At 39.5% G+C, this 26,894-nt stretch overlaps 1 protein-coding gene across 1 annotated transcript in view; it reads right to left on the reverse strand.

Moving 5' to 3' along the window:
• Positions 1–26,894, reverse strand: part of ADAM10 (ADAM metallopeptidase domain 10) — a 109,768-nt gene that overhangs the window by 49,032 nt on the left and 33,842 nt on the right. The window contains exons 3-4 of the mRNA XM_054043045.1: positions 5,296–5,414; positions 2,335–2,493 (exon numbers count right to left, since the gene is read on the reverse strand). Of these exons, the coding sequence (XP_053899020.1) occupies positions 2,335–2,493; positions 5,296–5,414 (278 nt within the window). The remainder of the gene's footprint in view (positions 1–2,334; positions 2,494–5,295; positions 5,415–26,894) is intronic.

Consider the following 26,894-nt stretch of genomic DNA (forward strand, 5'->3'; position numbering starts at 1 on the left):
CCTGCTCCGCCCCCCTCCTGCAGTGGCCGCTTCTGGGAGCCGTATGGGGCCGGGGTAGGCAGGGAGTCTGCCTTAAGTGGTAGCCACACTGCGCTGCCATCAGAGACCGCAATCGACTAGAAGATCATCTAGGATCGACCAGTTGGCAACCATTGCTCTAAAGTCAGACATTTTAAAATCAGCACGTCAGGACAACTTGCAAACAAGAGCTGTTACAGAGCTGACTGAAGAGCTATTTTCAATAACTCTTGGAACACTGGGGAAGTTCCAGAAGACTGGAAGAAAGCTGATGTACCAATATTTTTAAAAGGTTAACAGGATGACCCTGACAAAAACAACAAGGAGTCTGGTGGCACATTAAAGACTAACAGATTTATTTGGGCATAAGCTTTCGTGGGTAAAAACCTCACTTCTTCAGATGCATCAAGTATGACCCTGTATGACCCTGGTAATTATAGGCTTATCAGCCTGACATTAATCCCGGTCAAAATAAGGAAGCAACTGACACAGGACTGTGGAAAATAGATCTTTTAAAACTATGTATTTTGACAAGATTATAAATGTGGTTAATAAAGCAAATACGGAGTCAGTATCTGACATCAAAACTAAGCTTGAGAGCCCATGCTACAACGCCTACGCTGTTATTTTTAATGTGCTAGTTTGAGCTCCAGCTGCAGTATAGACAGCTACAATGTAGACAGACCCAAAATTGAATTGTGAATAGGGTACAGTCATCAAGTAGGGATGTTTCTAGTTTGGTCTCAGTGACCAGTTCCTGGCCCTACAGCTACTTAACATTATTATTAATGTGCACAAGCGGATGATACAAAGGCGCAGGGAGTGGTAAAGGAGACAGGTCACTGCTACAAAGCAACATGGATCACTTGGTAAGGCTGAACATATTTTATATGGCCAAATGTAAAGTTACACATTTAGATCAAAGAATATAGTCCATACTTGCAGAATGGGGGACACTATCCTGGAAAGCCATGACTGAGAAAAAGGTATGTGCATTGCGGTGGATAATCAGCTGAACACCAGCTCCCAGTGTAGCACTGTGTCCAAAAGGGCTGCCACTAATGTGATCTTTGGATCTATCAACTGGGAAATCTCAAGTAGGAGTGGGGAGCTTATATTACCTCTATTGTGTTGGTACAACCACTACTGGAGTCTACAATTCAAGAAGGATGTTGATAAATTGGAGAGGGTTCAGGAAAAGAGCCATGAGAATGATTAAAAGTATTGAAAAACAATGCCTTACACCTTACAGCAATAGACTCAAGGAGCTCAATCTATTTAGTTTAACAAGAGAAGGATAAGGGGTGACTTGATCAGTCTATAAGTACCTATGTGGGAAGTGAAACTTTGATAATGGGCTCTTTAATGTAGAAGACAAGAGTACAGCACGATACAAAGGCTGGAAGTTGAAGCTGGACAAATTCAGACTGGAAATCAGATGTAAATTTACAACAGGGTAATTAACCACTGGAACAACTTACCAAAGGTCGAGGTGGATTCGCCATTTTTGGCAATTTTTAAAATCAAAACTGGACGTTTTCTATAAGATATGCTCTAGTTTGAACATGAATTAATTCAAAATGTAGAAGCCTTAGGGCCTACGTTATATAGGAGATCTGACTAGATAATTACAATGGTCCCTTCTAGCATTACAATCTATGACCTTTGTAGTGCAGAAAATGCTAGCTTTCTTGTCAACTGAAAATTCCCCTCAGAACTGTGCCCCAGAACGCCAGATGCTAGCTGTTACTGCACCTTTTAAGTACCAGTCTGAAGGAGTCTGGGACCCATATGTGCAGGGAAAGCTGTTGCTTTCCACATGGCTAAATTGGGCATCTTTCTTACATAATTATATGAAGCTAGGAGCACTTTAATGTGAATTAAGATTACTCATCCCTCCTTTTGGATACCACAGAACTTCACAAGAAAGCATCATGGCCAGTATGTGACATTTTAACGAGCTCAAGGGAAGGCTTTATGTTAACTTTGCAGGAAAGATCTCCACTAGTACTCCACTCCACTAGTCTGGCAGCTAGAGGGCTAGTCCAAGAGGCCAAGTAGTGAATAAAAAACAAAAACAAAAACAAAAAAGTTTGAAGTGGGGTAAGGTTTGTGCCTGCACTAAACTCCTTTCATACCATACCTGCACATGGATCACTTCAGAACATCATGACTCGTACTGTTGTATGATAATGAGAATCTTGGAATATTTGTCTCTGTAGAGCCCTCAGTTTGAAACTTACCATTGGCTTAGGCAGTTTTACATTTAATCAAAACGTTTTCTCTTTGTCTACAGCACAGAGTGGGAATACTTACTGATATCATCTTCATGATAAATGACAGAGTGAAATGGTAGGGTTCTGTCCTTAATATATCTCTCTGCTGGCTCAACGTAAAAGGTGCCACTGTGAGTTTGGATAAATCCTTCAAATCTTCCATCAATAACAGATCCGTGGCTAAAGCTTCCCTGCTCGCCTATTAAACAAAGCAGCAAGTGTGTTTTGAAAAAACAATATTTACATCCATCTCAAAACATTCTTACAGTTTATATACAAAGACGTTTCCAGGATACACTCTGAAATCAATACAGGGAAACAGTGTGTGAATTAAGCTTACTTACAAGAATACACCTGAAACATGAATTCAAAAAGGAAATTCTGAAGCGCAAAGCTGTAAAACTAAAATTCCCATGACCACCTCAAATATATTTTTATTCACATGCAAAACAGTTAGTTAACATACAGATAAAGTAATAGGTACTCAGCACTGCCCTGTACTCATGATTTTCCAGAATATGAGCCTAATTCCCAAAATTCCAACATTGGCAAACCAAGAAACGCAGAATTAGGGTCCTCTTACATGTACCTCAAAAGGTTAATGTTACAAGAACAAAACAAGTGTTAAAAAGCAAAACACTGAAAAGTGTTAAAGCAATACTTTCCCACAAACCTAAGTGATCCCCCACAGGGATCGCTACAGGAACTGGGATTACCACAGTATCATAACCCCCTTTCTCTAACCAAGCCCTGTACAGCTCCAAATCAGCACTCCTATTCAGGCTGTTCAATGGACCTTCACTGTATTCTGTAAAGCATCAGTGACCTGAATACTTGCTACTGATCGGAAGAGGCTAAGGGATGACGAAGACTCCTCTGTTCAGACATCAAGGAGAAGAAAAAAAAAAAAAAAAAAAAAGATAAGCTCATATGGGAAAGTCATTTCAACTTTGCATTTGCTCATTTGCCAATGTTTAAATTGGGGAAGTTAATCTTATGTTCTGGAATAGAATGAAGCACAAGGCAATGCAGAAGCATGTATATCCTACAAATATCTTTTTCCATGTGAACTTCCAGTTTTCAAAAAATTATATAGGGCATGATTGAGGGGCAATTATGGGACCAAAGGGGTGCTGTAGGGAGACTTTGCTAGCACTTCTCCCATGTCCACAATTAGTAGCTGAAGAAACCAGCAGGACTGGTGAGTAGAGTTTCAGTCTGGCTATCCCTTTAGGACCCAGACCATTTGCATTGAGAATGGCTCTGATTCCGGATACAAGATGAACCCAGATGAATCTGTATGTGGACTCCACATGCTTAAAATTCAATCACAAGAGTCAGATGAGGAGAGGATCTGAACTCATGGTCACTGGGACTGCAGATGAGCACCAGCCTCCCCAAGCAACCAGCTGAGTTGAGGTGAGTGGAGCAATTGCCAGGGCCTCATTCACTAAGCATTTCCTTGAAGAGCTCAAGCTGATCTTTAGCTGATCTTCAACTGAGCCTCCTCTTAGTTTCCCTGACCTTACACCCCACCCCTACCAACTCTGAGAACTATGTACCTGTCAATGGTATAAGATTTGCCTGCTTATTCTCAGCTCCCACCCTAGCTTCACTGTGTACCTGATTTTAGAGCACTTAGCAAATTAAAAGTTGGTCATTTGTGGGAGAGGCTCTCTCATGAACCCTTTAGCCAAATAACCCCAGATTTCCACTACTTTTCCATAGCTTACCCCAGATTCCAACAGGGCATAGCTGTCTTGAAAACAGTCTGGCTATACACAAGCATTCAAGCACTTTGAAATGTAAAAGCACGACATTTTGTAGGGGCTGTATACCAAGAAAAGCATGACAAAAATGACTGCAAATTTACCCCCACCCCCAAATTTGAGCCCAGAACACACTTAAGGAAACCAACCATGTATCCCTACATGTCTTCCAACATTTTATTTTGGAGCAAGGAGGGGTGCAAGATGGGGCAAGATACCATAAATGCATCGCTTTGTAGATGGTGCTCTCTTTTGGAGATACACAAGAGATTTTGGTTCCCATCAACAATGTATGAACCACCACTAGTGGAAAGCACTCTTCCCCACCCCCCAGAGTTTACATCTCCAGTTTATATATATATATTTATACATATATATAAATATATAAATTCTGGAATACATGCATTTACAGTCAATGACCAAGTTATTGATTCTATGCTGGTGAAGACTCTCTAGATTCCCTTCACCATTCATTCAATATGAGCATAAAGTTTTATAGTTCAAGGTATGTGAACTCTTAAATGGAAGTAAATTTGAATAGGCATCAAATTCAATATTTCATACTCGATCACCTATAGCCATTTCATAATCCTTGTAGAAACTTAACAGAAAATTTCAAGTTTTTCCAGCAAGCATTACGGGGAAGGTCAGGACTAGTTTCCACGTTCAGCTTGTTCAAAGGGCTAAGCACCAGATTACATACAATTTTTACAGGGGCCTTCTTTTGGGATATGGGTGTCTAAGTTCACCACATTGCTTGTCAAAATCCCTCAGGTACCATGTTGCCTGATATTGTAGTTGGGCCACTCAGTAGTATAACTGAATAGGGGATGGTCAAATCAACTGTTCAGCCATCTGGTTTAGTTCATCCTTAAGTGAAAATACACAGACTGAAGTCACCATCTGTTTGAAAGGAAGGAGGAAAGAAAGGAAGGAAAGACTATGTTCAGAAGTGCAGTACCCACATTCTTGAGAAGGTGCTTAAAATGAAGGACATTCAGACTTTGAATGACTTCAAATAAGTTATGAAAGTATTTTGCAGTAAGTCGACCAAAACTAAGTTAGGAAAAGATAAATCAACTGTCCATGTATCATATTTTAGTATTTTTTCAATTAAGGAAATTTTAAAATAATATCTGAGCAATTTGATCAAGTATTTTCCACTTCATAAGTCAAAACAACATTAAAATCATTGCACTTTTTAATCAATGTGAAATTGTTGTTGTACTTACCATATATGTGTCCAGTATAAATATGGGAGGTATCATAATCAACTACTTTATTTGATATTTCTACTTTGAAGTCATCACTAAAGAGGGACGTATCTCTCTTCATTCGAAGGTTGAAGTGTCTATAAAGTAAACAAAAGATAGTAAACTGAAATATAATTTCAATTCACAAGCACTGCTGAATACAGACTGTTAAAATGTAGGTAGTAAAAACACCTTGCAAATCCTTTAAAAATATGGAAACAATATTCCTTACATAGAGCATGAGACAGATAAATGTATTACAAGAATGATTTCAGTTCAGTGCATAATGACGTTTCTGACAAAACAAAATAACAAAATACTGTAAGAGAGAAATCATGGCCACTCTTAAAGTTCACAAACCTAATCTTACCTGCTCCAGCCTTAACTATAGATTTTGTTCCCACTCCTCCATAAAATGCAGGAGTAACTGAAGGAAGAGCCATCTTTTCTTTGATAAAGCATTATAAACTATTCATGTTAGTAATCTCTTCATTTTCAATTTATTTTACTTGCAATTTCCAGCATAGGTATAGGTATAAGTATAGGTATACTGTTGGATTAATTTGATATGAAATTCAAAAGTAAGATGGACGCCAACACTTGTAATAAGTCCACAAATATGTGTAAGGATTACTACATGTAACTATAGCAGTTCAACTATATCTAAATTGAACAGATTTACTTATATTTAACACTCCAACTACATTTAATTCCACTAGAAATATAAATGATCTCTTTGGAAATCAGGAGCACAAGTTTATGTTTCAACCTCTAATACTTAAGTGGAAGAAAAAGTTATCAAGATATAAAATGTCAACTTTGTCCATTTTTTTTTTTTTTTTTTTTAAAAACATGACAATTTTTACAAGTGCTGCAATAACTAATACACCACTAGTGATCCACAGCTATTAGGCCCAAAATTAATTTTCACTCCAATGCTATTATTTGTATTACAGTATGACAAGTGCCACATTAATAAAGTATTTTTTAAAATCAACAACTGCATAGTCCAATTGAACAAAATAATTACCTTTACCTGACAACTTATTTTAGTCATCTAAATTAATCAGGACTGCAACATTTAAACTTCATGTTTTGCATATAGAATCACCCTCCCAACACTAGAAAGCTCTTAAAATAATATAAAATCAACCTGGGTTTTGTTTAATGAAGTTTGCAATATCAGTTTCATTTAGGTCTTTCTATTGTATGACTCTTCCTCACTACAGAAATCCCTTACTTTACATTCAAACAATGAGATGGACACAAGTGCTGCTGCCGCCACTCCTACACACCGAGAGAGTGGATGCACGTGAAGCCAGACATCTAAAGGCTTGTCTACATGGACACACGGAAGTTAAGGCAAATCAGTTAAAGATCCGTACTGACTTTGCACCTTCCGGTAATCTGTCTTAATCTTCCTGAATGTTCCCAGGTACACATCCCCTGAGAGGTGGTCAAGCTTTGGGCTTTTGATCTGTTCTCAAGAAGCACTACTAGCAAGGAACCAAACGCTCCCCTATCAGCAGCGGAACCTACCCAGCTCCAGAATCACATAGGAAGGGAATAGTAGCAGAAGTTGGAGATGCTGTCAAAAAACCCATTTCCCACATAACATATGCGCTTCATAACACAACTTGAATTCACATGTGCAACACAGACTGACGTTCATCCTTCTCAAGCTACAGAGACAATTGTCCTTACTGAAATCTTGGATGGCGATTGTGTTACAGAATATTATCCTCCTCTTGTAGAGAATCTTACTGAAATCAGGGACTCAATGTTCTAGGCACTATACAAGCATAGCAAGAGATGGCCCTGCTCTCAAGAGCTTACAATCTAAACATGCAAGACAACACGATATTACCTCCATTTTGTAAATACGAGGCTGAGGAACAGAGATTAAGAGAACTACCCAAGATCCACATAGGAAGCCTTTGGCAGGGTATTACCTTCAATCTCCCTAGCCCCGGTCCAAATGCCTTAGCCACTAAACCATCCTTCCCAATTTGTTCTGTGACATAGATGCATACCATGCTCCACTCTAATATTCTGGGACCGACACAGCTACAACACTGCATACATCCTGCCTCAGATGTCATTAGTAAGGGCCATCCCAGATCTTTACCTCAAATCAAGAAAGAGGGGGTGTCATAAACATACAGCTAAGGGTAGCATAAAATCCCTCCTTTACCTCTAAGGGGTTAAGAAGCTCGAATAACCTGGTGGGCACCTGACCAAAAGGACCAATAAGGGAAGAAGATACTTTCAAATCTGTGGGGGGAGTTTTTGTTTTGTGCTCGCTTTGTGGTTCTCTCTGGGACAGAGAGGGACCAGGGCAGGAAAAACGATCTCCTAAAACACTGCCTGAAATAAGCATCCAAGATTACAAAAACTGTAAGTAATAGCAAGGAAATGCGTTAGCTTATCTTTTGTTTTAGCTTGTGAATTTTCCCTATGCTAAGAGGGAGGTTTATTCCTGTTTTTTGTAACTGAAGTTTTGCCTATAGGGCTGTACCACATCCCAGTTTAGGGTTTTCACCATTTGAACTTGTGTAGGGCTGCGAGGTTAAGGGGCCATTACAGTTGGTGAATCAGCAATAGGAAGGGTTTACGCCTTCTCCAGGAACTAACATTCTGGACTTTGTAAACAACGTACAAAACACCCTCCGAGACTCTTGCTAGAGAAAGCCTAAAAGATGCTCAAGAAGAGCAAAAGGCCTGGTATGATAACCATGTCAGAGAGTGTTCCTTCAAAGTAGGGGACCAGGTCATGGTCTTGAAGGCACTCCAGGCCCATAAGATGGAAGCATCGTGGGAAGGGCCATTCATGGTCCAAGAGCGCCTGGAAGCTGTTAACTATCTCATAGCATCCTCCACCTCAACCCTAAAGCATACCATGTTAATTCTCTAAAGCCCTTTTATTCCAGAGAATTAAAGGTTTGTCAGTTTACAGCCCAGGGAGAAGAGGACACTGAGTGGCCTGAAGGTGTCTACTACGAAAGAAAAAGTGACAGTGGTGTGGAAGAGGTGAACCTCTCCATAACACTTCGATGTATGCAGCGACAGCAGATCCAGGAGCTGTGCACTAGCTTTGCGCCGATGTTCTCAGCCACCCCAGGACAGACCGAACGGGCATATCACTCCATTGACACAGGTAATGCTCGCCCAATTAGATCCCAACCTTACCGGGTGTCTCCTCAAGCCAAAACTGCTATATAACGGGAGATACAGGACTTGCTATAGATGGGCGTAATCCACCCCTCTAACAGTGCATAGGCATCTCCAGTGGATCTAGTTCCAAAACCAGATGGGAAGATATGCTTTTGCGTGGACTACCGTAAGCTAAATGCTGTAACTCACCCAGACAACTATCCAATGCCACGCACAGATGACCTATTGGAGAAACTGGAACGTGCTCAGTTCCTCTCTACCTTAGATTTAACCAAGGGGTACTGGCAAGTACTGCTAGATGAATCCGCCAAGGAAAGGTCAGCCTTCATCGCCCATGTAGGGCTGTATGAATTTAACATGCTCCCTTTCGGGCTGCAAAATGTGCCCTCCACCTCCCAAAAACTTGTAGATAGTCTCCTAGTGGGACTGGGAGACTCTGCAGTTGCCTACCTTAATGATGTGGCCATCTTTTCTGATTCATGGGCAGAACAACTGGAGCATTTACAAAAAGTCTTTGAGCGCATACGGTAGGCAGAACTAACTATTAAGGCTAAAAAGTGTCAAATAGGCCTAAACAGAGTGACTTTGAAGAGTAATCAAATTAGTGAGACAAACCTGAAATAAGCATATATAAAAAGGGTATTACTTGGCTTGTCATTTTCATTTCTGTAGTCATTATAATAAATATTCTTGACTCTTTCCCCTTAATCTGCTAGCAAGAAAACAGTTAGCACATCAATATTGACTTCTCTTAAATCCACTGTTTAAACAAACAAGAAAAAAATCAATTTCTCCCCCGTACATTGAGATGTACACTACACAAACACATTCAGATTCATAGTTTATATAGTAAAACCTACTGTCCATTTGTGCTCACAGTATAAAAAAATAAAGGGTGTTAATGTCTGAAGTCAGTCACACTGTCAGTCACTTTCAATCCAATTTTGTTCCAGGATACACCTCAATTATATAATAAATAATATCTTCAGTTTTAAAGTTTCCTACAAATATCTTCAGCATTTTCTTAATATTAAGATTCAATTTCATTTAAATTTAGAAAAATGCACAGTGAAGTCTATATTCAGACAAGTTTTTTCTTTGATTTTTCAATACAAAATGTAATAAGCAATACCTCCAAATACAACTATCCTTATATTTCCATAGCCATATTACTTTTCAGTACTAAGAAACAAGCAGTAAGTTTCCTGTTCTCTAACCTTCTCTATTAAATAGCGCACGCACACACCACTCCAGCAAAAAATAGCATTTTATGTATTATCTTTTGAGAAAGTAATCTCAATACTCAAAGTTAACATCTGGTAGATCAGCTTTAAGTAAATTAGTAATTTATAACAGGATGAGAAATGCACACTGCTACACAGCCTAGGAGATTAGGTAAACAAACTTTATATTTGGTAGTAAGAAGAAAACAAATGTCTCACTGAAAGTTTATGTCTACAGGATGTCCTTATGTAAATGGTACATCTCTAGACATATATACTTTATGTACTTGTAAACTATAAATATTTAGAGACCGAATGACAAACAGATGGAAAACTGAGGAATTCAAGGTTACAGAATAAAACTAAAATATTAAATATTACTTTGTTTTGATATTACATTGACAAGTTACACAACTGCCCTGGTCGCCAACTTCATCCATTTTAAACGATAAAGTTGAATATAATGAAGTTCACAATATGCTCTTGCTTAAGCCTGGTCTACACACACAGCACTGGTTTAAAGGTATTGTTTTAAACAGACTTAAAACCTTTGCGTGGACATTCTTATCAGATTATGCCTGTAAATCAAGATAAACTGATACGGCAGGTTTAAACAGATATAGGTGTCCATACACAAGGTTAACAATATTATACCAATTTAAATACATTTTAAAACTGATTTAAGTCAAACTGTTGTGTTTAGACAAGCTCTTGACTCCATCCGTCTGCTGAAACTCTAGTAACAAATCTCCACCCTCACATTTGAGGGACTGCTATCTTCCTCATGGGGGAGGCCCATGTGTGAAAGAAAACCTAGTCTCCCTGATTTCATTGATGTCTATTAAAAATCCTAGCAAGACCTCTGTCACAGCTGACTCAAGTGAATGGTATTCTTTCTAAAAGGAAATTCATGTGTTTTTATTCTGCCTGCAGACCCTTAACTTAGTCTATATGCTCAGAGAAAAGAATGACCTTGATCTCTATATTACATGTGATACAGTAGCATATTGAAAATAAAGTACTCTAAGACTAAACTTTTCCAGTTCTAATTCATATAAACTGAAGTCAATCATGAGCTATTCGAAAATAAAGGACAAGCTTATTATTATATCTAACACTGAAAACTACATAGCTACTCAAGAGAGGTATGAAAAACAGGTGTAGGAATACTATATAATCAGGGCCAAATCCTCCTCTCAGACACTCTTGCTCAACTGAAGTAAGTGGAATTGAGAATGTAGCTGGCCTTATTACAAAAGGAAATTATATACAAAGCCAGAATATACTGGATTCAACCTAAAATTACACAGAGTAGGATAAACAGGCTCTATGTCTTAACTACCTCAGAAGAGGATTTTAGTGTCATTTACACATCATTCTTCAATCTTGCACTTCCTACTCCACAACAGCAATTGGTGAGGTAGGTTTACTTAGATGGCCTGTACCTTATAATAAAAAATGTTCTGTTGGTATCTGAGAATGTGTACATCCTGGGAATTCATACCTCCATTCTGGGAATCCATACCTACCAAACTGGCCTATAAGGTAAACTTCCAGTAACCACTGGAATTAGCATTCCTGATTTCTAAAAACACCACTATGTTCCAGTATATGGGTAAAGCTACAAATTATACACAAATGCTAATTAGTGTGACTAAACTTTTTATTATGAACAGAGCAGTTTGAACGATCAGCCATTCTCAAGTAAAACAGACTAGAGGTTTAAATAAAAATACATCCTTTTATGCTTTTACATACTGACTTCACTCTTAAATGAGGTGAGTAGGAAGTGATGAGGAAATTTAACTAAATTAAGAAATCTGTTAGATAATCTGATTAAAAACAGCTTTGGAACAAACAGGCCTTCTTCTCTTGGTCATTTGCACATACTCCAGGTAGCAAAAGAATAATCAGTCATAACTCAGCAAGTTTGGCGAGTCACTAGCACTAATTTTTGCTAATGAGTTTCCAAGGGGAAAAAAGGGAGGGGGATGAAAGTTATTTGATTTCAAGGATGAAGTACAATTTAAGTTAAATTAAGCCCCAAAGCTTTAGATAGGCAGTGGTAATGATGAAATTCTGTACTACATATTTTAAAAGGTAGATATTGGTTTAAACCCACACAATCACGTCAATTCACAGTTTGGGATCAAAATAGTACCTCGACAACAGGACTCTTACCTTTGAATTTCTGTGCTTGGGGATTTGCATTTAGTCTCATTTTATTAATGTGTTACCTATTGTTAGCAATGAAAGCAAATGAACCATTTTGCTCAGTACAATTATGTAAACTGACATAGCAAGAACTTCTTAATATGTATAAACTGAACTGTAATGCATTTGAAATATGGCTTTGACCTTCTTGCTTGCAGCCACATATTGCTGAAAAAACTGACAAAGCACCACACAGGCTGTACCAATACCCAGCAAGCTATGTTGCTTGAACACTGGTTAAATAATCTTTTTCACCCGTTTCCAGAAAATAGCTAGAGTACGATTTCTCTCATATTTCATGTTTGCCACATTAGCATAAAAGTACATTTCATACAGTGATGTTACCTCTAGAGCTGAACTAAAATATTCAAGAACTATGGTTTTAATCATGATTATTGCAGATTTTTAGGTTGTTTTTTCCACTAAATAGATTTTTTAATTATTGCTGTTATTTTAATTATGATAGATTAACTGATTATATACAACAATGGAGATGCAATAATGAGCCATGTTTAAGTTATTGCATGGTTTGCTTTAAAAAAAGTCAGTTTCAACAATTTTACTAAAAAAATGTACAGGCCAGACTGTCCCTTTGTCATGAAGATTTGTAGTTGAAACAGTTGCTAACTATGCTCAGACAAAACCTTTGTAGTTTCTCATAAGCTTTGATTAGATCTATCCTACATTTTACTTTAGCCATAAAAAGGTATGCACAGTATTACTGCATACAAATCAAACAGCTGAAAACTACTGACATGCTTATTTTGACTGAATATGATAACAGTTAAGGTATGCAAAGCATTTAGTGTTTATTTCTGCATCAGGTTCCTATAAAATAGGAGACAACTGTTATCTTTTTGCACAAGACAACTTGGGAAATCTCATCAAGAGAAGTTCCCGTACACTAGGAAACACAGCTCTAACCAAAGTAAAGACTAACAGGCATGTAAATGCAGCCTTAGAGTCCCTAATCTCCCCCTTCCACCCCTTCCAATTTCGCACAATTTGTTACTCTTTCCAACTTTTAAGCTAGCTTGTAATTACTTTCCCTTTCCCCCATAGTTGAATAGTTTCCCCTTTCCATTCCCAGCTTACTTCTTACGAAAAGAACCTTATTACTTTTAATGCTTTTGCCTCAATATAAGTATTTTACAGATCAGATGAACACAAATAAAAAACAGGGATCCCTAACAACTCTGAAGCCCTGAAAAAGTCTGCATCTGGATCCAAACTTGATTTTAAAGTGATCAGTCCAAATTGCAGACATTTTTATAACAGAGTGCTCTTTCATATACGTTTTAGCTAGCGCATTTTTTCCTACCGAAATTTACTAGTGAAGCATGCAATGGAATGGCTTACACTATAAGCCAACAGTTTCTTTCCAAGTCTGTGTGTTTTGAGTATCTTCTAAAAGCTAAAAAAACCCATTACTAATCTGTTCTGTAACTGTTTGAGATATGGAAACTTTTTCCTTCTGCAGAACCTGTTAGGCAGCTCAAGCTTCCCCTACTGCCGTTTGCCACTGCACACAGGTTTAAAGGGAAAAGCCACCCCTACCCCATCTCCCCCGTTCTTTCCTGCTGTACCTCCAATGAGATGGGTAGGAAAGAGGGTTGTGGAATGGGCATGTGCAAAACATCTCAAGGAATAACTTATGGAACAGGTTAGCAACTGTTTTTTATTTGAGTGATTGCACACATGCATTCCACTCTTGGCAACTCTCAAACTGTAAGACAGGAAGTGGAATCAGAATTTATTTCAATAAAGATTAGAGAATAACTTGTCCCACTCTAGCATTGTCCCTGAAGCCTTGAGGCAAGGTATCCAAACACTCATCCACTCTGGTTGTATGTGATTTTGGGTAGAATACAGGCAAATAAATTGGCTGGATTATGGAAGAAGAGGAAACCATCTTTGGGGCGATCTTTGGATGAGGACGCAGGTATACCTTGTCCTTAAAATACATCATATAGGAAGTCCCGACATTAATGCCTGCAGCTCTCTATTCTTCTGGCCAAGGTAATGGCCACCAAAAAATGCCACATTCATGGATAGATGCAGCAGTGAGCAGGTAGCCAGCAGTTCAAATGGGGAACCAATAAGTCTGGACAATACTAAGTTTAGAAGGTCAAGGAAATGGGCTCTTGCAATTGAAGATATCATTTGACTAAGACCTTTAAAAACCTTATGGCCATGTCATTGGAGAAAACAGAACGATTGTCCACTTTAGGATGGAACACTGAAATAGCAGTCAGATGTACTTTGATGGTATAACTGCAAAATCTTGGTGTTTCAGGTATACGTAGTCCAGAATTTGTTGAACTGATGAACCGGTCGGTGATACCCCATATCGGCAAGACCAGATAGAGAAAAGTTTCCATTTAGCAAGGTAAGTAACTCTCATAGAAGGCTTTACTATTGTGCAGGACCTCTTGAACATCTTTCAAGCAAGCGTGCTCTTTAGCATCTACCCATGGAGCATCTATGCAGTTAAGTGAAGGGACTGTAGGCTCAGGTGGAGTAGGCAACCGTGATCCTGGGAGATTAGGTCTGAGTCTAGTGGAAGTGAAATTGCAGGTTTCACTGATAGTGCCAGGAGAGTGGAGAATTGTGGAGAGTGCTGATGGCCCATGCTGGGGTTACAAGTGTGACTCCAGTCTTGTCCAGTCTTATCTTTGGCAACATCCTGCAAATGAATGGGATTGGTGGAAAAGCATAGAGGAGCCTGCCTAACCATATCAGTAAAAAGTCGTTTTATGGATCTTGGGCTGTGACCTCATATGGAACAGAACTACTGATGTTTTCTGTTGGACTGTCACAAATCGGTCCACTTGGGGAACCTGTCCGCTGGAAGATGTATTTGGCCAGATCTGGGCGAAGAGACCACTCATGGTGACTCGTAAATTATCTATTCAGTTGGTCTGCTAAGTCATTCTGTATTCCTGGCTTCTATATCTACTGACTGGCAATAACTCCCAGAGTAGAGTCACTTCTTGACAGAGTGGAGAAGAGCATCCTCCCCCGTTCATTGAGGTAAAATATTGTCGCCTCAGTCCATCTCATTTGTGACTGCATGCTTTGCATATCACTTTTAAAGATGACAATATATCAATATAATTTTCAGCACCTTTCATTTTCATGACCTATTCAAATATAGTCAATTACCAGGTGTCTAACAGCATTGAAAACTGAGGTACTATTAAAAAAAACCTCTCTCAAAGATTAAAAAACTAGCATAATGTGTTATAAATTATCTGACAATCAGTTAAACTATGTTCCAAAGTTATGCCTGTAGCTGAGATGAAGACTTCTTACTCTGCAATACCACCAGCACATTAAGAATATTTTAACTGAAAATGTGAATACTGGAATAAAGGCCAGTACATTTTAGTAAGGACATTTTGAATTGTAATGGTCTCATCATGACCAGCCTTTCCCTCTCCCCTTCACTGCAGAGGCTCTCTAAACTATCAGTATTGTCAGGATACGCACCCTTTTGCGGCAGCAAGGTTATGGCATCCAGAAATTAATCGTGTTCCATGTTAACCCAGTGGTAACTGGCATCCAGGGTACTATGTCTGAATGTAGTTGGGCTGTTCAATAGTATTTAATTAAAGGGGTCAATCCCCATTGCCTCAGCCCAACTACATTCAGACATAGTACCCTGGATGCCAGTTACCACTGGGTTAACATGGAACACGATTAATTTCTGGATGCCATAACCTTACTGCCCCAAAAGTAGAGGCTGCCGCAAAAGGGTGCGCATCCTGACTGTGCTGATTACACTGGCCAATCGGAGCCACTGACCCTAGACTCAAAAAATGTGCAGGATAAGCACAAAAAGCATAGAACTGCTGCCACCAACAATTCCTGTCAGTCTCCTGGAGAGCAACTGCACTGCATCCACTGGTCACTCAGGGCCCAACTGTGCAAGCCATCCCATAGGTGCCCTCTGTTATCAGCGCTGACCAATGAAAATACCATTAGAAATACTCAGTTAGGTGAGACATTAAAAAAAAACTGTTCCAAACATTTGGTTTAAGATAGGGTTCTAGTTTTTGAAAATGTGAACTTTTGACAGACAGTTATCAGATGTAGCCATCCTTACTTATAAGCCAAAGACTGAAGCAAATGTATGAAGGTATTTTGCTATTGAACTTTAAACCTTTTTATAATAGATATTAAATATTGAAATAATATGGTCCTAAATCATCTTTGAATCAAATATTACACAACACAAAAATATCCACAGGTTTAACCAGGTGAAAGGCCTTTTGGCTTACACACAGTTAAAAATTAAGAACTGTCATATATATATCACGTATTTTAAAAACAGCTTTTTCCTTAAGACTACACATTCCAACAGAAGCTAGTTCAGATGCTTGACTTCAACCGGAATGATATGAAATGGTTTGCAATAAAAATCTGAAAAAATCTTAGATTAGTGATAAACTGTGGAGCCTTTGAAAAACTGTTTTGAGTGTACCTGTAATATGATTTAGTAATATGCAGATGTAGTCATTTGTCCTCAAAAAGCACTTGAAAAATCCACTTGTTCACTCACCCATGGTGAGTAGCAATCTTTCCCAGGGGAATGTCATCAATTTTTGCAGAATCTATGCAGAGTGGGGGTTAGTGGGTGTGGATGACAGACTGATGGAACAAGTTAGAGAAAAAGTATAAGGAAGAGATAGTAAATTACATTTTTTAAAATGCATTAAGTAGAAAGCTAATTGACAGTACAGTTAAACAGAAGACAGTTTATTATTCCTTTGAATATGCATGGGTCTTGGTTGTACATGTATTTTTCACCCTGATTGGCAGACTTAATTCTATGAGGTGTGAAGTAAGTTTTTCCAATCCTGTCCTCAAATGAAAATAATCAATTACTAATTAATGTCTAGCACAATAAACTCATCCTTTAATAGAACTACAATTACCTATTTAAGATTATTTTTGTTCTGCAGTTGGTATGTTGGCAATGTCTATGCTGAGAAGGATCTTTCCCTGAAGGGCAATTTACCATTACTCTTCAATTTTTGGGACAGTTTCATTCCTTGAATCAAAGTTTCCACCTTTTTCAATGCAAGATCAGGGACCCTACAGGAGCAAGGAGTTGAGCCAACACAAGAACTCAAGTAGATTTATAGTCCAGTTTGGAAGTTGCAACCTCAGGAGTTAACATGACAAAATACAGCTTCCTACGTTTAAGTTGCAGACTTCATGAAAGATTCAATCTTCCACCCGAGAATTATGAATTACCTTACAAAGATCATTTGAGATGAAGGGATAGATCTGATTTACAAGATTGCTATAGAAGCCTAGCTTTTCTTTCAACCTTAAAATGAAACGCAATATTACGAAAGAAGGTATTGAAACTACTGCTGGAGAGTTTATTAAAGGAAAGTGAACATCAAAACAATAAGGCAATATTTGTGATCAAGAAGAAAAATCTGTTAGAAAGTAAAATACTGCCAATGAGATAGAGACCAATATCCCATATTAAGAAGGAAGGCATATAATGGAGTAAGTTAAACTCCTTTACAATCAAACTCCCTTACACATACTTACACTGGGGGTTCTCAATCTTTTTTTCTGAGGCCCCCCCTAACATGCCATAAAAACTCCATGGCCCAGCTGTGCCACAACCACTGTTTTTCTGCATATAAAAGCCAGAGCCAACATTAGGGGGTAGCAAGCAGGGCAATTTTCTAGGGCCCCACACCACCAGTGGCACTGCAATGCTAAGTTGTTCAATCTTTGGCGTCAGCCCCCGGTGATGCAGGCTGCAATCCTGCATGGCGGGCCTTTGGCTTTCTGTCCTGAGCACTAGTGAGTCTAATGCCAGCGATGCTTGGTGGACCACCTGAAACCTGCCCCCAGACCCCTGGTTGAGAACCACTGAGTTACACCATATTGGAGTCCCTCTAGTGTCTCATTCCTTCTGAATTCACTACCCTCCCAATAGGATACTGATAGCAGTAGGGGGACCTACCTGAATGAGAATCAACTGGGTTTGCAAATCCTGGGCATGTAAAAATAACTGTAGGCAGGTTAATTTTAATTCTAACCTGTACCTCTTGCACATGCAACTTTTCATTTTCTCCTATTTCAGACCTTGAAAAAATAAAGTAAGTTTTGTACTGTCTGCAAAGCAGCGATGTCAACTGATCTAAACAATAAAGTTTGATTCCGAAGATTTAACAGGTTTCCATATGTTACTTTTAATGGTCTTAACTGCCCTGGTGTTTTATTAAGTGTTCATTTAAAATCTCAAGCATTAAAGCTGCCAAACAAATGGTATTTAGGTGATTATCCAATTATAAAAAACTTACTGTAATCTGTTTTTGAAGTTGTAAAAGGTTTACTTTATTTGGTAAGCTTGTTTTAATTTGTATTTACAAGTTAATTGCTTTGTGTGGTTGTGGTGTACTGTGCATTTTGTTTTAGTACAAATATTGAAGTAGTAAGTTGTCAGAAAAACTACACACAGTAGTGATACAATAGTTATATATTTGACACTATTAGCAGAGACTACTTATCTAAGTATCAGTTCAATTAAAATGACTCAAATGTAAAGAGCTGTAAATGTCTTTAGTCTCCATGTTATTAAGCAGCATCTACAGATTAAAAGACAGATGACACTGAAGCAAGCCAGCCACACTTGAATACTCTGATTCTTCACACATTGTTTTCCCCCAATGCCACCAGCAAGTTTTCTGGACACTGAATTGAAGGGTCTTTTGATTCTTCTCTATACAGTGAACTGATGGCCGTTAAAAATCAAGTAATGAAGTAGTATTACAGCCTAGCCTGCACATCAGATATTTCTGTAAAGAAAAAGCAGCTCCAAATGCACCAGATGAGCCCAAGAAAGCAGTCAGGTTAGAATACGAGATCCTCTGCATCTTCACTCACAAACACGGACTTCTCTCAGCAGTAGCCTCTGATCCTCCACAAGCCCCAAAAGGAAACAGAGCCACAGAAAAGAAAAAAGTTTCACAGATGGTATCAGAGCTGTTCAATTAAGTTTATTAAACACCTGTCTGGTATCGTTAGAATTTTCCTCTGGAAAAACTTCAGCAAGTTACAGCAATTAATTCACGAAGTTGTTCTAAGCGTTCAAACCTTTATAAAGAATTAATTTGATAGTTTCTGCTTTCATGTATACGCACTTTTTCCCCTCCAGAAAAACTAATGCAAGAAAATGTAAACACAGCAAGGTATTGTTCTAAATTGGAATGTTAAACAAAAATTGATCAGCAAGTTGAAATTGAATTAGTTTTCAATATTTTGAAATATTCATAAATCTATTAGTATTCTAATAGTATTCTTTAATTTTCAATAACTATTTTGAGATACATTTACCATTAGCACAAGTGCAAAAGTGCTTCTCCCCATCTAAAAAGAATAGCTTTGTTCTCCTTACAAAAACATATCTTGTGTAGAAAGGCTTTGGATAATTGCTTAGAATTACAATTTTCCACACTTCTGCAATATTTTAATGGTCTGTTATAAAAGTCACTATGACTAAGGAATAAGCCAAGATCTTCAAAGTCAATTTAAAAAGGGTGAATCTTCTGAAGCGAGGATTAAAGCGTTGTAATAAAAATATATAGATGCGCCACACTTCTACAAAAGCTTTTGTCTCATTTTAACAGACACTTCTCCTTTTGTACAATGGGCAAGAGTTTTAAAAAGTTTAGAAGTAGCTATGCTTAGTGCCCTTGCACATTTAAGGAGATGCAAGTATTATACTAACCTGTATTATCAAGTGTTTACAACTGGGCCACTAAAGTATCACCCAGACTGCAAGCTAAGTTAAGAATTCAGCTAAGAAATGAGGTTTTAAAATATAAAGTCCCCTGCTAAGGCCTCACAACTGACTCCATGCAGGCAGACCACTATACACAGGCAGAGCCTTAAAGTAGGTCTCCACTATAAGCACTTCAGCAGCACGGCTGTGGTGCTGCAGTGTAGATGCTTGCTACAGCGACAGAAGGATTTTCAGACGCTGTAGTAAAACTATCCCCTCAGAAGGTGGTAGGTAGGTCAATAGAAGAATTCTTCCATCAATCTAGTGATGTCTATACTTAGGCTATGTCTACATTGAAACCATTACAGCACCACAATTGCAGCTGTGCTGCTGTAGCGCTTCAGTGTAGACACTCACTACAGCAACCGGGGGATGGGTTGGAGGTGGGGTGTTCTCTCACTGCTGTTAATCCACCTCTCCCAATAAGCAGTAGGTAGGCTGATGGAAGAATTCTTCCATCGACTTAGCACCATCTACAACCAGGGTTAGGTCGCCTTACCCCTACATAGCTCACAGGTGTGGATTTTTCACGCTCCTTAGAAACGTGGTTGGGTTGATTTAAGTTTTAGGTGTAAACCAAAGACTCAAGGACTTGTTTGGTGCAGCGCATTGCAGATTCATGGTCTATGTTTCAAGACATTTCACCTAAACCCTACAAGCTCAAATGGTCTGCACTCAAGATGACTTTTGCAAACAAATCATAAAAGACATCTTTTTTGGGTGGGATTTAAGTGCCAGTTTATTGTAGTTAAACGCTGCAAAAAATGTGCAATATTCTCCCCTCTCCACAAAGTGTATTTACAATCTTTGCAAGCATGGTTTATTAACAATCAGTGCTTCTGAAACACACCAATAAGTATTTTTAATGTACATTCAGAACATAGAGTTATGACTGAATATCAAAGAAGTCAGTTCATACAATAGCAAATGTAAAAAACTGTAAACACATTTTCTTCCATATTACCATAAAAATAAGTTATGTATAAAACAAAAGCTATACTCATTGTTAGGAATCCCAAGGTTGAATATTTGCCCTTTAATCCATCCACCTACCTATGCCAGGTACTGCTGTTTATAGTAAGTAATGATTTCTTGATCTAATATCTATTTACCTGTTGGCAAATGTCACCCACAACACTGCATTGCTTGCTTTTGTGGTTGAAACACCAGCATCATCATTTTTAAAGAGTGTCATAATTTTTATAGAACACTTTATTTCTACACTGAGCATTGTGTGTATATTTAGTCTTTGCTGTTTAGTTTAAGAATGCATTCAAAACAATTAACCTAAGAATTAACAGACCAGAAATATCTAGTTCATTACTCAGCCTGCAGCAGCAGGTAGCACCACATGTTTCAGGAGAAGGTGCAAAAATCCCAAAGTGGGCAATTGTGTACTAACCTGCTGTGACTATGTGGAGACCTACATAACACTTCTGAATTGTGATTGATTTGAGGAAGTTTCTGCATCACTAAATGCCTCAGGGGATATATAGTCAGTCATCTGCTATCAGGGCTGGTGTCATGTCTCTCCCAGATCAGGAGCAATGGATAGTCATCACCAAAACAGCTCTTACTCAAGAGGGAGCACCTTAGGACAATGGAAAGGCTGAAGCCTATGGGAACCAGTTCAACCAAGTTTGTCCACAGAGTGGGGGTTTAGAGCAGTGGCTTTTCTCCATAAGGGGCATAAAAACCAGGGGATGGGCTACACTGAAAACTTACGTCTGCAGAGATGTGTCTCTCAGGATGTAAAAAAATCCATCCTCTGAGAGACGTAGCTATGCCAATCTAACCCCCAGTTTAGACAGGGCTAGGTCAATGGAAGAGTTCTTCTCTTAATCTAGTTACTGCTTCTAGGGGAGGTCAATTAACTACAGCAACAAGAGAACCCCTCCCATCATTGTAGTGATTGTCTACACTGAAGCACTGCTGCCGTAGCATATTAAGTGTAGATACAGCCTAGGTGCGGGTACAGCTCTTTAAAACCAGGGGCTGAGGAGGGAGAGAGAACTATCTGACTGCGGGACACCAGCCACAGCTAGAGGAAATGAACTGCAGAGTTCAGACAGTGACTCCAGGATCTGGAAGAGAACCCTGACCTGGAGGAACGGAGTCCTGGAACCACGAGAAGACACAGAGTACAGTCCCAAAGAATGCTGCAAAGTGCTGAGGAAACCGAGGGAAGAATTTTTGCGCAGATGTTTCTTATTTTGCCTAGATCTGTACCTCTGACCCCATCTAAAATGAAGAGTTATTGTGTTGGAAATCATATGCAAGTTTAGCGGTTTGCTTCAGCTATTAGATGTCTCTGAAGGGATAAACCATAAAGCAGAGTGCCCACAATGCTGAGTTCTGGAATGGATGTACTTAAGTTACTGGAAAGCCTTGCGAGGATAATGCTAATATCAGGGCCTAGGCAAGTAGGCAATAAAGTCCCAGTTCGGAGAGGGGCCAGAGTTAGATGAAGGATCTGTACCCTGTGTGCCTAGAGACCCAAAGCCAGAGGTAGTACCTGGAATATGATCAGAAAGCCAAAAAACACAGAAGTCCAGTGTTGAGAGCCAAACTCAGCAGCCTGGTGAGTGTCTACAAGGAGCTCAACCAGAACGGTGACACCTATCTGTGTAGGAAGTTTCCTCCTAACCCCTTAAGTAAGAAGTTGGCTTATATCCTGAAGCGCACAGATTTATATCCCTTCCACGCTTTTTTTTAAATCCTTTCTAAGGTAACTGCAGATGTTCTCATGTTATCTTTTAAAAAAAACTGTCAAGTTCCTGGGCTCAGTTACCTTATGGAACTGGAGCACAAGAGACTAGTTTACAGTGGAAAGTCTTTCAAAGATCACTATCTAAATTTTATTTAGCTATTTTCATCCAATGGAGCTTTAAAATCATCATGTAGATCAGGGATCGGCAACCTTTGGCATGCGGGGAAGCGGCGGCCAGCACATCCCTTGGCCCACGCCGCTTCCTGCAGCCCCAATTGGCCTGGAGCAACGAACTGTGGCCAGTGGGAGCCGCGATTGGCTGACCCTGCGGACGCGGCAAGTAAACAAACCGGCCCAGCCCGCCATGTGCCAAAGGTTGCCGATCCCTGATGTAGATAAAGCTACATATATGGATGACTTATCCACCACTGAAGAGAAACCACTTCTTTGGTGAAATGCAGCAGATAACTATCAACACACTATGGCAATATTTAGAAAATGGAATCCCACATCAGCTAAAATTTTTAGGTAAGCAAAATGTAGTAAGAGATGTTGGAACCTGTTTACAACACCAATATAATACCGGTACTTTTCTGGAGACTGTCATCGATTATTTACTGATCACAGTGGTCAATGTGAAACTGAGGATGCGTCAATATCAAATTATAAACCACATGTTGTTTCAGGGGTTCTATTTTCCATTGTAATCATTTGGAGCATGACCTTCATGCTGCATTACAACCTCCTTTGTTGATTAGAGCATTCATTTTGTGGCAGTGGCATGACACCTAGCAGAAAAATTGTCTGAGAAGCTATGGCACAGCCATCAATGTTGAATGACTCTCCCCTATTGGAACAATGGGTTTTCTTCCAGTAGGGCCCTTGACTTTAAATGTCTCTATACACATAACAGAAGAGGGAGGGGAGCTGAAGCACACAGGGAAGAGGGGGAGAGAGGCTGTTTTAGAAGAGGGATACTTTTCTAAGCAAGAGGCCAGACCATCGCAACATGCAGGAGTTGAGCAAATTTTTCCAGTCACCCTCCTCCCTAACCAGTAATGGAATCTGTCAGTGTCCTCCCTCCATTACTACACAGCCAAGTCTTCCTCAACAGCAGAGCTTGGGCTGGAGCTGGGGCTAGATGCGGAGCTGGTCGGGGGAGGGAGGGACAGAGAGGGAATGAGGGTGGAGCTGGGCTGGAAATGTAGCATTCCCTCCCTACCTCCCCCTTGGAAGCTGGGTGGGGCCTGAAGGCAGAGCAGGACTGGGGGCTGAACAGGGGGGTGGGGGAAGAGCGAGGGTGGGGGTGGAGCTGGTCTGGAAGAGTGGCCCCCTGGGGCTGGCCCAGGTCCTTCCACACACGCCACCTCCCCAATGTTCCTCCACATGCCTCTATGGGGGCATGCCCCCCAATTTGGGGACCCTGCCTTATGTACTTCAACCAAACCCAGGGCTCTCAAGAGCATCGAGATCAGGCACCAGGAGTTGGGGGAGGCTGTGCTCATATTTTATTTTTATAGATCTGTAACTCAAACATTATTAGAAAGTGACAGTGGTTAGGAAATGCCTTTGCCAAGCCTATATTCCCTCCTTTCCTGACATGTTGTCCCTGCAGGCTTAATTAGCAACCTTAGTTCCCCCAGCCAGGTGAACTCTGTGAAACACGTCTATGTAACTAGGAGCTCAGGAGACCTGGAGCTCTGGGCTCACAGTATAATGCACCCACTGATCCTCAAAAGTAATCCAAGGAAATGGTGACCACCACCCAGAGGAACACAGCTGAGAGACAGGAAGATTTTTTTGTCTTTTTTTGAGACGCTCCAAAACATCCATTGTTTGCAGCAGGCCTTTAAAATATAGCAGCGGAAAAAAGACTGAAGGGCGACAGAGGCAGCCTTCTCTGCGTCCCCTGAAATCCCATCTAGGTTTTGCCTAATATAAACAGCTGAGAATTTCTATTTCCTTTCTCATGTTTGCATTCCCCCAGAAGGTTCATACTGAATAAGGCAAATTGCTGCAGGAATAGAAAGGATAGTCCTTGTGGGAAAGGCATGAGGCTAGGAACCAGGTAATCTGGGCTTTATCCTTCCTCAGCCACCGGCTTCTTATGTGATGCTGGTCAAGTCACTTAGATTAAAATGTTTAAGATGTGGCTACTAACAGTTCCTCATTTTATGGGTGCTTAGCTGTGACACCTACAACTCTAGCTGAAATAATTGAGAGCTCTGGATGCTCAGAACCTCTGAAATATCAAGCCCTGGATACTTCAAGTTAAGCACGCAGTCACTGAGGCAACCAAAGTGAAGATATCTGAAATGTGATGTTTTCTGTAACTCTGTTCTACCGTGTCAAATAAAGATAATACTTTTCTACATCAGAGATGAATATGGCTATATCAATATTACATAAGTCTAGATTCAGGCCTGATCTACAACTAAACCTATATTGACCTAGATACATCACACAGAGGGCATGAAAAATTCACACTCCTGAGAGACACAAAATTAAGCTGACCTAAGCCCCAGTAGTGACACCATTAGGTTGACAGAAGAATTCTTCCCTCAACCTAACTACCACCTCTCAAGGGGATAGATTTACTATAGTTGTAGCCTATAGAGCTATCTTTAGCATTTTATTTCACTTGGCAGTAATGCAAGGAACCTACAGGCCCATATCCTGTAAGACATAAGCTTATGGGGGGGGGGGGCGGAGGGATAGCTCAGTGGTTTGAGCATTGGCCTGCTAAACCCAGGGTTGTGAGTTCAATCCTTGAGGGGGCCACTTGGGAATCTGGGGCAAAATCAGTACTTGGTCCTGCTAGTGAAGGCAGGGGGCTGGACTTGATGACCTTTCAAGGTCCCTTCCAGTTCTAGGAGATGGGATATCTCCATTATTTTTTTTTTTTAAGCAGTTAATATAAAGGTATAAATTAGCATAAGGCTTTGAGGCCTGCGAACTCTGGCATAGATAAATGGCCAAGTTCCTCTGAGTTTTGGGGAACTGGAAATAGTGTGCTTAAGGGAAGGGGTTGTCTAAAATGCTACCAGATAACCACAGGAATGTTGAGCTGATACCAGGCTTGGGTATGTTTGGACAGACTGTCAGCAGATGCTTAACCACGTATTTGCCCTGGCAATTAACTGGATGTATATGGCAATAAGCTAAAATCATTAATATACTTATCTATAGGATAAAAGTTGGATATGGACAAGGGAGACTGAGCATTTGAATGAATATTCATGACAGCCCCTGGGCCCTACAATAGGCCAGACCATAAAGGGGGTCATTGTCGTCCATCAATCTGGACCATGGGCCTTGTTTGGCATGCCAGGGTCAGAGCAGGTTGTCTCTTACCATCAGATCCCCAAGCAAGGGTATGACTATATGAGTACATATGTGAGGAATTGTATATCACCGTAACTCTGTATTTTTGCTATCCTTTTATGTGGTTTGGCGCTTCTGTGGCTTTACTAATTGTGTTCACAACAGGTATTAAAGCTTTGCTTTCCCCTCAGTCTGAGTGTCTACACTGTGTACTCTGGGGTTCCCAACCAGATACTGAACTCAATAACCTTGATTCTGTCAAGCCAGATCCTGGGACTAGAACCTACAGTACCCTATTTAAATTAGTATTAATTAGAAATCAATAATTAATAACTACTAAAGAATTGGGCAACATAGCAACAGAAAAACCCCTTCAGTCGCATAGCTGTAGAACTGTGCTGCTGTAGCACTTGTAGTATATAGACAGTCTCAGAGCAAATTTGACCGTAAAAAAAAAAAAAAAAAAAAAAAAAAAAATCAGGAAGAGCAAAAGGTAAGTTAAATGCAAGAGTTCTCTATATTAAAAAAAAAAAAAAAAAAAAAAAAGGCAAGCTACCTGCAGGACCAGGGTTTTTCAAATCTTTGCAGCACAGTGCTAGTTTTCACCCACACACACCACATTTATCTACAATGTGACACTATGGAATTACCTAATTTTCTCTGGCAACATGGAGTTAGATAACTTCAGTTTTCAGTTATAAGTATAGAAAACGCATTTTTAGTTGCTTACGAAATTTAGTATTTTGTCCCAAATTCGACTATTTTCTTCAATGAAGACTACTCACAGGTAAAGTTCAGTGTACAGCTTTGTGCTATTCACAAAGTCCAAAAATGCATTACAAAACCAGGAATAACTATGCCACTCCACTCTTAACATATTTCAAAAACCAACAGAGATTTAAGCTTAGCCAAAAATAAAATCTTTGGTTTGAGGTTAAACAAGAAAATCTGAGGAAATCTAAGTAAAAATGACAGTTGCAACTCAGTGTGATTTATTCTGAACACCTACAGTTAAAAGAACAGGAGTACTTGTGGCACCGTAGAGACTAACAAATGTATTATATATAAATAATTAAATAATAATTATTTATTATTTATAAATTTGTTAGTCTCTAAG

This window comes from Malaclemys terrapin, chromosome 10 (genome assembly GCF_027887155.1).
Source record: "Malaclemys terrapin pileata isolate rMalTer1 chromosome 10, rMalTer1.hap1, whole genome shotgun sequence".
Classification (NCBI taxonomy): domain Eukaryota; kingdom Metazoa; phylum Chordata; order Testudines; family Emydidae; genus Malaclemys; species Malaclemys terrapin.